The following is a 16605-nucleotide window of genomic DNA, read 5'->3' as shown; positions in this document are numbered from 1 at the left end:
TGGTGTGTGGAACAGTGGAACTGTGTTCTCTTGACTGATGGAGTTCCTCTGGTGTGCGGAACAGTGGAACTGTGTTCTCTGGAGTGAAGGATTTCCTCTGGTGTGTGGAACAGTGGAACTGTGTTCTCTGGAGTGATGGAGTTCCTCTGGTGTGTGGAACAGTGGAACTGTGTTCTCTTGACTGATGGAGTTCCTCTGGTGTGTGGCACAGTGGAACTGTGTTCTCTGGAGTGAAGGGGTTCCTCTGGTGTGTGGAAGAGTGGACTGTGTTCTCTGGAGTGATGGAGTTCCTCTGGTGTGTGGAACAGTGGAACTGTGTTCTCTTGACTGATGGAGTTCCTCTGGTGTGCGGAACAGTGGAACTGTGTTCTCTGGAGTGAAGGATTTCCTCTGGTGTGTGGAACAGTGGAACTGTGTTCTCTGGAGTGATGGAGTTCCTCTGGTGTGTGGAATAGTGGAACTGTGTTCTCTGGAGTGATGGGATTCCTCTGGTGTGTGGAACTGTGTTCTCTGGAGTGATGGAGTTCCTCTGGTGTGTGGAACAGTGGAACTGTGTTCTCTGGAGTGATGGGGTTCCTCTGGTGTGTGGATCAGTGGAACTGTGTTCTCTGGAGTGATGGAGTTCCTCTGGTGTGTGGAACAGTGGAACTGTGTTGTTTGGAGTGATGGAGTTCCTCTGATGTGTGCAAGAGTGGAACTGTGTTCTCTGGAGTGATGGGGTTCCTCTGGTGTGTGGAACAGTGGAACTGTGTTCTCTTGACTGATGGAGTTCCTCTGGTGTGTGGCACAGTGGAACTGTGTTCTCTGGAGTGAAGGGGTTCCTCTGGTGTGTGGAAGAGTGGACTGTGTTCTCTGGAGTGATGGAGTTCCTCTGGTGTGTGGAACAGTGGAACTGTGTTCTCTTGACTGATGGAGTTCCTCTGGTGTGCGGAACAGTGGAACTGTGTTCTCTGGAGTGAAGGATTTCCTCTGGTGTGTGGAACAGTGGAACTGTGTTCTCTGGAGTGATGGAGTTCCTCTGGTGTGTGAAATAGTGGAACTGTGTTCTCTGGAGTGATGGGATTCCTCTGGTGTGTGGAACTGTGTTCTCTGGAGTGATGGAGTTCCTCTGGTGTGTGGAACAGTGGAACTGTGTTCTCTGGAGTGATGGGGTTCCTCTGGTGTGTGGATCAGTGGAACTGTGTTCTCTGGAGTGATGGAGTTCCTCTGGTGTGTGGAACAGTGGAACTGTGTTGTTTGGAGTGATGGAGTTCCTCTGATGTGTGCAAGAGTGGAACTGTGTTCTCTGGAGTGATGGGGTTCCTCTGGTGTGTGGAACAGTGGAACTGTGTTCTCTGGAGTGATGGGGTTCCTCTGGTGTGTGGAACAGTGGAACTGTGTTCTCTGGAGTGATGGGGTTCCTCTGGTGTGTGGAACAGTGGAACTGTGTTCTCTGGAGTGATGGGGTTCCTCTGGTGTGTGGAACAGTGGACTGTGTTCTCTGGAGTGATGGGGTTCCTCTGGTGTGTGGAACAGTGGACTGTGTTCTCTGGAGTGATGGGGTTTCTCTGGTGTGTGGAACAGTGGAACTGCGTTCTCTGGAGTGATGGAGTTCCTCTGGTGTGTGGAACAGTGGAACTGTGTTCTCTGGAGTGATGGGGTTTCTCTGGTGTGTGGAACATTGGACTGTGTTCTCTGGAGTGATGGGGTTTCTCTGGTGTGTGGAACAGTGGAACTGTGTTCTCTGGAGTGATGGAGTTCCTCTGGTGTGTGGAACAGTGGAACTGTGTTCTCTGGAGTGATGGAGTTCCTCTGGTGTGTGGAACAGTGGAACTGTGTTTTCTGGATTGATGGAGTTCCTCTGGTGTGTGGAACAGTGGAACTGTGTTTTCTTGAATGATGGAGTTCCTCTGGTGTGTGGAACAGTGGAACTGTGTTCTCTGGAGTGAAGGATTTCCTCTGGTGTGTGGCACAGTGGAACTGTGTTCTCTGGAGTGATGGGGTTCCTCTGGTGTGTGGAACAGTGGAACTGTGTTCTCTTGACTGATGGAGTTCTTCTGGTGTGTGGAACAGTGGAACTGTGTTCTCTGGAGTGATGGATTTCCTCCGGTGTGTGGAACAGTGGAACTGTGTTCTCTGGAGTGATGGAGTTCCTCTGGTGTGTGGAATAGTGGAACTGTGTTCTCTGGAGTGATGGGGTTCCTCTGGTGTGTGGAACAGTGGAACTGTGTTCTCTGGAGTGATGGGGTTCCTCTGGTGTGTGGAACAGTGGAACTGTGTTCTCTGGAGTGATGGGGTTCCTCTGGTGTGTGGAACAGTGGACTGTGTTCTCTGGAGTGATGGGGTTCCTCTGGTGTGTGGAACAGTGTAACTGTGTTCTCTGGAGTGATGGAGATCCTCTGGTGTGTGGAACAATGGAACTGTGTTCTCTGGAGTGATGGGGTTCCTCTGGTGTGTGGAACAGTGGAACTGTGTCCTCTGGAGTGATGGAGTTCCTCTGGTGTGTGGAACAGTGGAACTGTGTTCTCTGGAGTGATGGGGTTCCTCTGGTGTGTGGAACAGTGGAACTGTGTTCTCTGAAGTGATGGGGTTCCTCTGGTGTGTGGAACAGTGGAACTGTGTTCTCTGGAGTGATGGGGTTCCTCTGGTGTGTGGAACAGTGGACTGTGTTCTCTGGAGTGATGGGGTTCCTCTGGTGTGTGGAACAGTGTAACTGTTTTCTCTGGAGTGATGGGGTTCCTCTGGTGTGTGGAACAGTGGACTGTGTTCTCTGGAGTGATGGGGTTCCTCTGGTGTGTGGAACAGTGTAACTGTTTTCTCTGGAGTGATGGGGTTCCTCTGGTGTGTGGAACAGTGGAACTGTGTTCTCTGGAGTGATGGCGTTCCTCTGCTGTGTGGAACAGTGGAACTGTGTTCTCTGGATTGATGGGGTTCCTCTGGTGTGTGGAACAGTGGAACTGTGTTCTCTGGAGTGATGGAGTTCCTCTGGTGCGTGGAACAGTGGAACTGTGTTCTCTGGAGTGATGGGGTTCCTCTGGTGTGTGGAAAAGTGGAACTGTGTTCTCTGGAGTGATGGCGTTCCTCTGCTGTGTGGAACAGTGGAACTGTGTTCTCTGGAGTGATGGGGTTCCTCTGGTGTGTGGAATAGTGGAACTGTGTTCTCTGGAGTGATGGGGTTCCTCTGTTGTGTGGAACAGTGGAACTGTGTTCTCTGGAGTGATGGAGTTCCTCTGGTGTGTGGAACAGTGGAACTGTGTTCTCTGGAGTGATGGGGTTCCTCTGGTGTGTGGAACAGTGGAACTGTGTTCTCTGGAGTGATGGGGTTCCTCTGGTGTGTGGAACAGTGGACTCTGTTCTCTGGAGTGAAGGATTTCCTCTGGTGTGTGGAACAGTGGAACTGTGTTCTCTGGAGTGATGGGGTTCCTCTGGTGTGTGGAACTGTGTTCTCTGGAGTGATGGAGTTCTTCTGGTGTGTGGAACTGTGTTCTCTGGAGTAATGGAGTTCCTCTGGTGTGTGGAACAGTGGAACTGTGTTCTCTGGAGTGATGGAGTTCCTCTGGTGTGTGGAACAGTGGAACTGTGTTGTTTGGAGTGATGGAGTTCCTCTGATGTGTGCAAGAGTGGAACTGTGTTCTCTGGAGTGATGGGGTTCCTCTGGTGTGTGGAACAGTGGAACTGTGTTCTCTGGAGTGATGGGGTTCCTCTGGTGTGTGGAACAGTGGAACTGTGTTCTCTGGAGTGATGGGGTTCCTCTGGTGTGTGGAACAGTGGAACTGTGTTCTCTGGAGTGATGGGGTTCCTCTGGTGTGTGGAACAGTGGACTGTGTTCTCTGGAGTGATGGGGTTCCTCTGGTGTGTGGAACAGTGGACTGTGTTCTCTGGAGTGATGGGGTTTCTCTGGTGTGTGGAACAGTGGAACTGCGTTCTCTGGAGTGATGGAGTTCCTCTGGTGTGTGGAACAGTGGAACTGTGTTCTCTGGAGTGATGGGGTTTCTCTGGTGTGTGGAACATTGGACTGTGTTCTCTGGAGTGATGGGGTTTCTCTGGTGTGTGGAACAGTGGAACTGTGTTCTCTGGAGTGATGGAGTTCCTCTGGTGTGTGGAACAGTGGAACTGTGTTCTCTGGAGTGATGGAGTTCCTCTGGTGTGTGGAACAGTGGAACTGTGTTCTCTGGAGTGATGGGGTTCCTCTGGTGTGTGGAACAGTGGACTGTGTTCTCTGGAGTGATGGGGTTCCTCTGGTGTGTGGAACAGTGGAACTGTGTCCTCTGGAGTGATGGAGTTCCTCTGGTGTGTGGAACAGTGGAACTGTGTTCTCTGGAGTGATGGGGTTCCTCTGGTGTGTGGAACAGTGGAACTGTGTTCTCTGGAGTGATGGGGTTCCTCTGGTGTGTGGAACAGTGGAACTGTGTTCTCTGGAGTGATGGAGTTCCTCTGGTGTGTGGAACAGTGGAACTGTGTTCTCTGGAGTGATGGGGTTCCTCTGGTGTGTGGAACAGTGGAACTGTGTTCTCTGGAGTGATGGGGTTCCTCTGGTATGTGGAACAGTGGAACTGTGTTCTCTGGAATAATGGAGTTCCTCTGGTGTGTGGAACAGTGGAACTGTGTTCTCTGGAGTGACAGTGTTCCTCTGGGGTGAGTTGGAGTGTTGAATTTGATCCAGAACTAATCCCCAACATCAGCCCCTAACCCTCACTGATGATGTTTAGGCTGAAATCAGATCCTCACAGCTATGTTCCAAATTCTGTCATAAAAGTTTTTCACAGGAGTATACATAGTTACTACAGCACTATGTGTGTGTGTGTGTGTGTGTGTGTGTGTGTGTGTGTGTGTGTGTTACCTTTGCCTTGTGTATAGTGCAGTGTAGGCAGTTGTTCTCCTGGTCGAACAGCAGCGTGAACTCCAGAGTTCCCAGATACGCTACACACAGAGATATTAAAATATTAATAAAAATAAATAAATCTGAAAAAAATATTAACCATAAAGTTAGTAACAATAAAAATATTACTGATTTTAATAATAATAATAATAATAATAATAATAATAATATTTTGAATGCTAATTAAAAACAGTACTAATAATAATGTTGATAAACAATGTTAATAATAATATTAGTAATAACAATAATTATAATATAAATATTTATGATAATAATATTGTTGTTTGCAAATATATATTAAACATAATATTAGCAATAATAGTGTTTATTATAACAAATATTTTAAATAATTTTATTGCAATAATATCTGAAGAAATAATAAAATACTAATAATTATTGATGTATTGCTATTATTATATTTATTTAAAAATAATGGTAGTTATAATAATTTCTAGTTTTACTAGTCTCTCGTAAATTTGAAAACATAAATCCAGGTTGTTTACTGTGGTCATTACCTGCTCTGCGGTAAGTGACTGTGTCTCATTATCGGTGTACATGTCACAGTATGCAAATCAGTAAACTAGATGCCCCGCCCCCTGGCCCCACCCCTCTGTCAGGTTCAGGTGTATGACTCACTGTCATCATCGTCGGAGTCGGCCAGCTCCTTCTCTCCTCCGTTGTGTTCCCTCTCTCCATCTCTCTCTCCATCCGGCTCGCGGGGCGAGGGGGTGTGTCTCTGACGGGGAGGGGGCGGAGTCAGGGGGAAGTCGTGGAAGCGAGGAAAGAAGTCAGAGATCTGAGGGATGGGGAGAATGGGTCCCGGACAAACGTTTATCGCAAAGTGTTCCTGCATGGAGATCCTGAGGGGGGAGGAGGGAGGGGGGACGGACGGAGGGGGGGAGGAGGAGGTGGAGGAGAGGGAGGGCGAGGAGGAAGGGATGGACAGGTGAGGGGAGGGGGAGGATGGAGGGATGGAAAGGTGAGGGGAGGGGAGCGCTGCTGTGGGGGGCTTAGATGCACTCATCTGGACCTAGAGAGATGACTGGAGGGAGACAGAGAGAGAGAGAGAGAAGAGAGATGTTATTATTTAAATAGGAATATAAAAGGAATAGTTTATGACAAAAACCTACATTTTTTAACTGCGTACAACATTTGTGGCAAATAGAGACAAAAATAAAGAGAGAAAGACAGAGAAAGAAATAAAAAAAAGATAAAAAGAGTGAAGAAAGAGAGATGAAGCAGAAAAAACTGGAAGAGGGTTAAGAAAATAAGAGAGAAAAGAGAAACAGAGGGAGACAAAGAGAAACAGAGGGTTAGAAAAGAGAAACAGAGGGTTAGAAAAGAGAAATAAAGGGAGAGAAAAGAGAAACAGAGGGAGAGAAAAGAGAAACAGAGGGAGAGAAAATAGAAACAGAGGGAGAGAAAAGAGAAATAGATGGAGAGAAATGTGAAATGGGGTGAGAAAAGAAAAACAGAGGGTGGGAATAGAGAAACAAAGGGAGAAAAAAGAGAAACAGAGGGAGAGAAAAACCGGAGAGAAAAGAGAAATAGAAGGTGAGAAAAGAAAAATAGACAGAGAGAAAAGTGAAACAGAGGGTGAGAAAAGAGAAACAGAGGGTGAGAACAGAGAAACAGAGGGTGAGAATAGAGAAATAGACAGAGAGAAAAGTGAAACAGAGGGAGAGAAAAGAGAAATAGAGGGTGAGAAATGAGAAATAGACAGAGAGAAAAGTGAAACAGAGGGAGAGAAAAGAGAAATAGAGGGTGAGAAATGAGAAATAGACAGAGAGAAAAGTGAAACAGGGTGAGAAAAGTGAAACAGGGTGAGAAAAGAGCAACAGAGGGAGAGAAAAACCGGAGAGAAAAGAGAAATAGAAGGTGAGAAAAGAAAAATAGACAGAGAGAAAAGTGAAACAGAGGGAGAGAAAAGAGAAATAGAGGGTGAGAAATGAGAAATAGACAGAGAGAAAAGTGAAACAGAGGGAGAGAAAAGAGAAATAGAGGGTGAGAAATGAGAAATAGACAGAGAGAAAAGTGAAACAGGGTGAGAAAAGTGAAACAGGGTGAGAAAAGAGCAACAGAGGGAGAGAAAAGAGAAATAGAGGATGAGAAAAGAGAAATAGACAGATAGAAAAGAGAAACAGAGGGAGAGAACAGAGAAATAGAGGATGAGAAAAGAGAAATAGACAGAGAGAAAAGTGAAACAGGGTGAGAAAAGAGAAACAGAGGGTGAGAATAGAGACACAAAGGGAGAGAAAAGAGAAACAGAGGGTGAGAATAGAGAAACAGAGGGTGAGAAAAGAAAAACAGAGGGTGAGAAAGAGAAACAGAGGGTAAGAACAGAGAAACAAACAGATAGAAAAGACAGAATGACTGAATGAGATGACAGAGAAATAAAAGACAAATTTAGAGAAAGAAAGAATAGAAAGAGCAGAACTGTGAAGAATTTAAATGAGTGAGATGAGGCAGAAAAGAGAGAGAGAGAGAGAGAGAGAGAGAGAGAGAGAGAGAAGAACAGAGATTAAGAAAAAGAAAGTGAGAGAGAGAAAAAAAGAGAAGAGATAGAGAAAGAGACAGAAAGAGAGAGAAAAAATAGAGAGAGTAAGAAATAGAGAGAGAGAGAGAGAGAGAGAGAGAGAGAGAGAGAGAGAGAGAGAGAGAGAGAGAGAGAGAGAGAGAGAGGAAAAGGTGAGAGTTAAATTTAAAGGTTACATTCAAAACCATGGAAGTGCATTAATTTAATCTCCATTCAGCAGAAGCAGCAGCAGCAGTGTGTGTGTGTGTGTGTGAGTGTGGGTGGGTGTGTGTAAAAATGTGCGTATGATGGCAATATTCATTTCATTACTGCTGATCATCCACTATTCATCACCCTGAACTTTGATGCAATGAACACACACACACACACACATACACACACACACACACACACACACACACTTTTCAGCACATTTGAGCTACAACAACCACTAAATAAATTCAGTGAATCAATTAATTACTCACTAGGTAAGATTTGGGTTTTTGTTTTGGGGGCTCCCCGGTGTAGCTCATTTTTACAGCACTGTACTGATGTCAGTGAGGAGAGCCATGCCGGGTGGGGGGTGGTTGGCACTGGTCTCCTACCCTCTTCCAAAAGTTACATAGCACAGTTTGTGGAGTGCTAAACCCAGAACAGCAACTGTAGAGGCCATGTTCTCCCTTTTACAGCTCAGTGGAGCATCACAATTGTTTTGAAGCTGTAATTTTAAGGTAAAAATATTACGTAGTGTTACTTTAATTAATACTAAATTCTGAGAGAGGGAGAGAGAAAGACAAAGAAAGATAAAGAAGAGAGGGAGAGAGAAAGTCAAAAAAGAGAAAGGAGAGAGAGAGAGTGAGAGAGGGGGTGAGAGAGGGAGAGAGAAAGACAAAGAAAAAGAAAGAATAGAGAGAGAGAGAGAGAAGAAAGAGAGCAAGAGAGAGTGAGAGACAAAGAAAGAGAAAGAGAGAGAGAGAGAGAGAGAGAGAGAGAGAGAGAGAGGAGAGAGAATGAAAGAAAGAAAGAGTTAGAAAGGGAAACAGAGAGAGAATGTTTGGTGTCAGACAGTAAGAGAAAGAGATGGAAAGAGAAACAGAGAAGGAACGATAGCTCAACACACTTGGAGGAGAGTGTCCTGACTGAGTGCTGTACAGAGGCTCACTGATGTAGAAACCTGAGGGAGATTTAAATCCAGCTCCGAAACCTGTTCGTGTTTACGGCTCATCACCACAGAGACACCACTTCACTTGTTTACGCCTCATCATCCCTCTCTCTCTCTCTCTCTCTCTCTGCTTTTCATCTCCAATCTCATCCCTCGCTCTGACAGAGAGAGAGCAAGAGTGTGTGTGTGCGTGTGTGTGTCTGTGTGTGTGTGTGTGTGTGTGAGAGAGAGAGAGAGAGAGAGAGAGAGAGAGAGAGAGAGAGAGAGAATCAGGTTCAGGAAGCAGATCACATCCAGAGCTAATTTTAACTCCTGTTATATTTACATTAAAGAGAAGCCAAAAATAACAGAATGCATACATTTATTTTTATATATATTTAATAAACAAATTACAGACCTGTAATATCACCACTGTCAAAGCAACAAACCAATTACAAATTATATAAACAACACCAAGTCAACAACAACAGCTCGGCTGCTCTAAGCTGTGCTTATTGTTGACACAGTGTGTATAATCTCTATAGCAATATAGCAGAAAAATTCACTGGAGCAGCTGCCCATGAGCTTAATCTCAACACTAGCACAGGGCCCCTGTGAATGTTTCAAACAGTGAATATCTCTAGCTCACTCCAAAAACTTTAACTCTTCAAACAGAACTAAATATTGGAACATTGTTATGATTATTTGGGTATTTCCTTCCAGTGTTTGTTAGCAACATTAGCCTTGTAGGTGTAATGAGAATTTGACACCATGAGTGCGTGAGGCACTGAAACACACTCACACTGAAACATTATCACACAGTCACTGAAACACAATCACACAGTCACACTGAAACACAATCACACAGTCACTGAAACACCATCACACAGTCACTGAAACACAATCACACAGTCACTGAAACACCATCACACAGTCACTGAAACATCATCACACAGTCACTGAAACACAATCACACAGTCACACTGAAACACCATCACACAGTCACTGAAACAACATCACACAGTCACTGAAACACATTCACACAGTCACTGAAACACCATCACACAGTCACTGAAACACCATCACACAGTCACACTGAAGCATCATCACACAGTCACTGAAACACCATCACACAGTCACACTGATACATCCTCACACAGTCACACTAAAACACAATCACATAGTCACACTGAAAAACAATCACACAGTCACTGAAACAACATCACACAGTCACTGAAACACCATTACACAGTCACTGAAACACCATTACACAGTCACGCTGAAACACCATCACACAGTCACACTGAAACACCATCACACAGTCACACTGAAACACCATCACACAGTCACACTGATACATCCTCACACAGTCACACTGAAACACAATCACACAGTCACTGAAACATAATCACACAGTCACACTGAAACACAATCACACAGTCACTGAAACACCATCACACAGTCACTGAAACACAATCACACAGTCACTGAAACACCATCACACACTCACACTGAAACACAATCACACAGTCACACTGAAACACAATCACACAGTCACTGAAACATAATCACACAGTCACACTGAAACACAATCACACAGTCACTGAAACACCATCACACAGTCACTGAAACACAATCACACAGTCACTGAAACACCCTCACACAGTCACACTGAAACACCATCACACAGTCACTGAAACACCATCACACACTCACACTGAAACACAATCACACAGTCACACTGAAACACCATCACACAGTCACTGAAACACCATCACACACTCACACTGAAACACCATCACACAGTCACACTGAAACACCATCACACAGTCACACTGAAACATCATCACACAGTCACTGAAACACCATCACACAGTCACTGAAACATCATCACACAGTCATTGAAACACCATCACACACTCACACTGAAACACCATCACACAGTCACAATGAAACACCATCACACAGTCACACTGAAACACCATCACACAGTCACACTGAAACATCATCACACAGTCACTGAAACACCATCACACAGTAACACTGAAACATCACACAGTCACTGAAACACCATCACACAGTCACTGAAACATCATCACACAGTCATTGAAACACCATCACACACTCACACTGAAACACCATCACACAGTCACAATGAAACACCATCACACACTCACACTGAAACACCATCACACAGTCACACTGAAACATCATCACACAGTCACTGAAACACCATCACACTGTAACACTGAAACATCATCACACAGTCACACTGAAACACCCTCACACAGTAACACTGATACACCCTCACAGAGTCACACTGAAACACCATCACACAGTCACTGAAACACCATCACACAGTCACACTGAAACACCCTCACACAGTCCCAGAAACACCATCACACAGTCACTGAAACATCATCACACACTCACACTGAAACACCATCACACAGTCACACTGAAACACCATCACACAGTCACACTGAAACACCCTCACACAGTCCCAGAAACACCATCACACAGTCACTGAAACACCATCACACAGTCACTGAAACATCATCACACACTCACACTGAAACACCATCACACACTCACACTGAAACACCATCACACAGTCACACTGAAACACCATCACACAGTCACACTGAAACACCATCACACAGTCACTGAAACACCATCACACAGTCACACTGAAACACCCTCACACTGTCCCAGAAACACCATCACACAGTCACTGAAACATCATCACACACTCACACTGAAACACCATCACACAGTCACTGAAACACCATCACACAGTCACTGAAACACCATCACATAGTCACTGAAACACAATCACACAGTCACTGAAACACCATCACACAGTCACTGAAACACCATCACACAGTCACTGAAACACCATCACACAGTCACTGAAACACAATTACACAGTCAATGAAACACCATCACACAGTCACTGAAACACAATCACACAGTCACTGAAACACAATCACACAGTCACACTGAAGCATCATCACACAGTAACTGAAACACCATCACACAGTCACACTGATACATCCTCACACAGTCACACTAAAACACAATCACATAGTCACACTGAAACACAATCACAGTCACTGAAACACCATTACACAGTCACACTGAAACACCATCACACAGTCACTGAAACACCATTACACAGTCACGCTGAAACACCATCACAGTCACACTGAAACACCATCACACAGTCACACTGATACATCCTCACACAGTCACACTGAAACACAATCACACAGTCACACTGAAACATAATCACACAGTCACACTGAAACACAATCACACAGTCACTGAAACACAATCACACAGTCACTGAAACACAATCACACATTCACTGAAACACCCTCACACTGTCACACTGAAACACCATCACACAGTCACTGAAACACCATCACACACTCACACTGAAACACCATCACACAGTCACGCTAAAACACCATCACACAGTCACACTGAAACATCATCACACAGTCACTGAAACACCATCACACAGTCACTGAAACACCATCACACAGTCACACTGAAACACCATCACACAGTCACACTGAAACACCATCACACAGTCACACTGAAACACCATCACACAGTCACACTGAAACACCATCACACAGTCACACTGAAACATCATCACACAGTCACTGAAACACCATCACACAGTCACTGAAATATCATCACACAGTCATTGAAACACCATCACACACTGACACTGAAACACCATCACACAGTCACAATGAAGCACCATCACACAGTCACACTGAAACACCATCACACAGTCACACTGAAACATTATCACACAGTCACTGAAACACCATCACACAGTAACACTGAAACACCCTCACACAGTAACACTGAAACACCCTCACACAGTAACACTGATACACCCTCACACAGTAACACTGAAACACCATCACATAGTCACACTGAAACACCCTCACACAGCCCCAGAAACACCATCACACAGTCACTGAATCACCATCACACAGTCACTGAAACATCATCACACACTCACACTGAAACACCATCACACACTCACACTGAAACACCATCACACAGTCACACTGAAACACCCTCACACAGTCACACTGAAACACCATCACACACTCACACTGAAACACCATCACACACTCACACTGAAACACCATCACACAGTCACACTGAAACACCATCACACAGTCACTGAAACACCATCACACAGTCACTGAAACACAATCACATAGTCACTGAAACACCATCACACAGTCAATGAAACACCATCACACAGTCTCTGAAACACAATCACACAGTCACACTGAAGCATCATCACACAGTCACTGAAACACCATCACACAGTCACACTGATACATCCTCACACAGTCACACTAAAACACAATCACATAGTCACACTGAAACACAATCACAGTCACTGAAACACCATCACACAGTCACTGAAACACCATTACACAGTCACGCTGAAACACTATCACACAGTCACACTGAAACACCATCACACAGTCACACTGAAACACCATCACACAGTCACACTGATACATCCTCACACAGTCACACTGAAATACAATCACACAGTCACTGAAACATAATCACACAGTCACACTGAAACACAATCACACAGTCACTGAAACACCATCACACAGTCACTGAAACACCCTCACACAGTCACACTGAAACACCATCACACAGTCACTGAAACACCCTCACACAGTCACACTGAAACACCATCACACACTCACACTGAAACACCATCACACACTCACACTGAAACACCATCACATAGTCACACTGAAACACCATCACACAGTCACACTGAAACATCATCACACAGTCACTGAAACATCATCACACAGTCACTGAAACACCATCACACAGTCACTGAAACATCATCACACAGTCATTGAAACACCATCACACACTCACACTGAAACACCATCACACAGTCACAATGAAACACCATCACACAGTCACACTGAAACACCATCACACAGTCACACTGAAACATCATCACACAGTCACTGAAACACCATCACACAGTCACACTGAAACATCATCACACAGTCACTGAAACACCATCACACAGTAACACTGAAACACCATCACACAGTCACACTGAAACACCCTCACACAGTAACACTGATACACCCTCACAGAGTCACACTGAAACACCATCACACAGTCACTGAAACACCATCACACAGTCACACTGAAACACCCTCACACAGTCCCAGAAACTCCATCACACAGTCACTGAAACACCATCACACAGTCACTGAAACATCATCACACACTCACACTGAAACACCATCACACACTCACACTGAAACACCATCACACACTCACACTGAAACACCCTCACACAGTCCCAGAAACACCATCACACAGTCACTGAAACACCATCACACAGTCACTGAAACATCATCACACACTCACACTGAAACACCATCACACACTCACACTGAAACACCATCACACAGTCACACTGAAACACCATCACACAGTCACACTGATACATCCTCACACAGTCACACTGAAACATCATCACACAGTCACACTGAAACACCATTACACACTCACACTGAAACACCATCACACACTCACACTGAAACATCACCACACAGTTACACTGAAACACCCTCACAGTCACACTGAAACACCATCACACACTCACACTGAAACACCATCACACAGTCACACTGAAACACCCTCACACAGTCACTGAAACACCATCACACAGTCACACTCAAACACCATCACACACTCATACTGAAACACCATCACACAGTCACACTCAAACACCATCACACACTCATACTGAAACACCATCACACACTCACACTGAAACACCATCACACACTCACACTGAAACACCATTACACAGTCACACTGAAACATCACCACACAGTCACACTGAAACACCATCACACAGTCACCGAAACACAATCACACAGTCACTGAAACACCATCACACTGAAACACCATCACACAGTCACTGAAACACAATCACACAGTCACTGAAACACCATCACACAGTCACACTGAAACACCATCACACAGTCACACTGAAACACCCTCACACAGTCACACTGAAACATCATCACACAGTCACACTGAAACACCATCACACACTCACACTGAATCACCATCACACACTCACACTTAAACATCAACACACATTCACACTGATACACCCTCACACAGTCACACTGAAACACCATCACACAGTCACACTTAAACATCATCAGACAGTCACACTGAAACACCATCACACAGTCACACTGAAACAACATCACACAGTCACACCAAAACACCATCACCGATACACTATCACTGATACAACATCCTACTGAAACACAGTCACACTGATTCACCATGACCAATACACCATCACTGATACAACATCCTAATGAAACACAGTCACACCGATACACCATCACCAATATACCATCACCAATACACCATCACAGATAAACCATCACCGATACAACATCCTACTGAAACACAGTCACACCGATACACCATCACAATCCACCATCACTGATACATCATCCTACTGAAACACAGTCACACTGATACACAATCATTGATACAACATCCTAATGAAACACAGTCACACAGATACACATCACGAATACACCATCACTGATACAACATACTACTAATACACAGTCACACTGATACACCATCACCAATACACCATCACCGATACAACATCCTACTGAAATACAGTCACACTGATTCACCATCACTGATACAACATCCTACTGAAATACAGTCACACTGATACACCATCCTACTGAAACACAGTCACACCGATTCACCATCACTGATACAACATACTACTGAAACACAGTCACACCGATACACCATCACTAATACATCATCAGTGATACAACCTCCTACTAAAACACAGTCACACCGATACACCATCACAATCCACCATCACTGATACATCATCCTACTGAAACACAGTCACACTGATACACAATCATTGATACAACATCCTAATGAAACACAGTCACACAGATACACATCACAAATACACCATCACTGATACAACATACTACTGAGACACAGTCACACTGATACACCATCACCGATACAACATCCTACTGAAATACAGTCACACCGATACACCATCATGATACAACATCCTACTGAAATACAGTCACACCGATACACCATCACTGATACAACATCCTACTGAAATACAGTCACACTGATTCACCATCACTGATACAACATCCTACTGAAATACAGTCACACTGATACACCATCCTACTGAAACACAGTCACACCGATACACCATCACTGATACAACATCCTACTGAAATACAGTCACACTGATACACCACCACTGATACAGCATCACCTATACACCATCACAGATACAACATTCTAGTGAGGTGCAGTCACACTGATACACCATCACTGATACAACATCACACTGAAACCCAATCATCCTAGATCAACATAACACTAGATACCCATAAATCCATAAATCCATATATCCATAAATCACACTGAAACACTGAAACAACAGCACACTGTAAAACTGTCACACTGATACAACAGCACACTGTAAAACTGTCACACTGATACACCATCACACTAATACATTGCTCCACCGTCACACAGAAACACTGATACACTGATACACTATCACACTGAAACAAAGTTACACTGTTACACCAAAACACTCTCACACTGAAACACATTCATACAGAAACACTCATACACCATCACACTAAATCAGAGATACAGTCACACTGATACACAGTCACACTGATACATAGTCATACTGATACACAGTCACAATGATACAGTCACACTGATACATAATCACACTGATACCCACTCACACTGATACACACTGATACACAGTCACACTGATACACAGTCACACTGATACATAGTCACACTAATACACACTCACACTGATACACAGTCACACTGATACACAGTCATACTGATACACAGTCATACTGATACACAGTCATACTGATACACATTCACACTGATACACAGTCACAATGATACACAGTCACACTGATACATAGTCACACT

The 16605-nt window shown here is 44.5% G+C and overlaps 1 protein-coding gene across 1 annotated transcript in view; it reads right to left on the bottom strand.

Annotated features, from left to right (window-relative positions):
• Positions 1-5882, bottom strand: part of doc2g (double C2-like domains, gamma) — a 36966-nt gene extending 31084 nt beyond the window's left edge. Inside the window, exons 1-2 of the mRNA XM_066644610.1 lie at positions 5495-5882; positions 4820-4899 (exon numbers count right to left, since the gene is read on the bottom strand). Of these exons, the coding sequence (XP_066500707.1) occupies positions 4820-4899; positions 5495-5882 (468 nt within the window). The remainder of the gene's footprint in view (positions 1-4819; positions 4900-5494) is intronic.
• Between the last annotated feature and the right edge of the window lie 10723 nt (positions 5883-16605).

The sequence above is a fragment of the Hoplias malabaricus genome, chromosome 14 (genome assembly GCF_029633855.1).
Source record: "Hoplias malabaricus isolate fHopMal1 chromosome 14, fHopMal1.hap1, whole genome shotgun sequence".
Classification (NCBI taxonomy): Eukaryota; Metazoa; Chordata; class Actinopteri; order Characiformes; family Erythrinidae; genus Hoplias; species Hoplias malabaricus.
The sequence above is the reverse complement of the archived record's forward strand: the minus strand, read 5'-3'. Positions and strand labels throughout refer to the sequence as shown.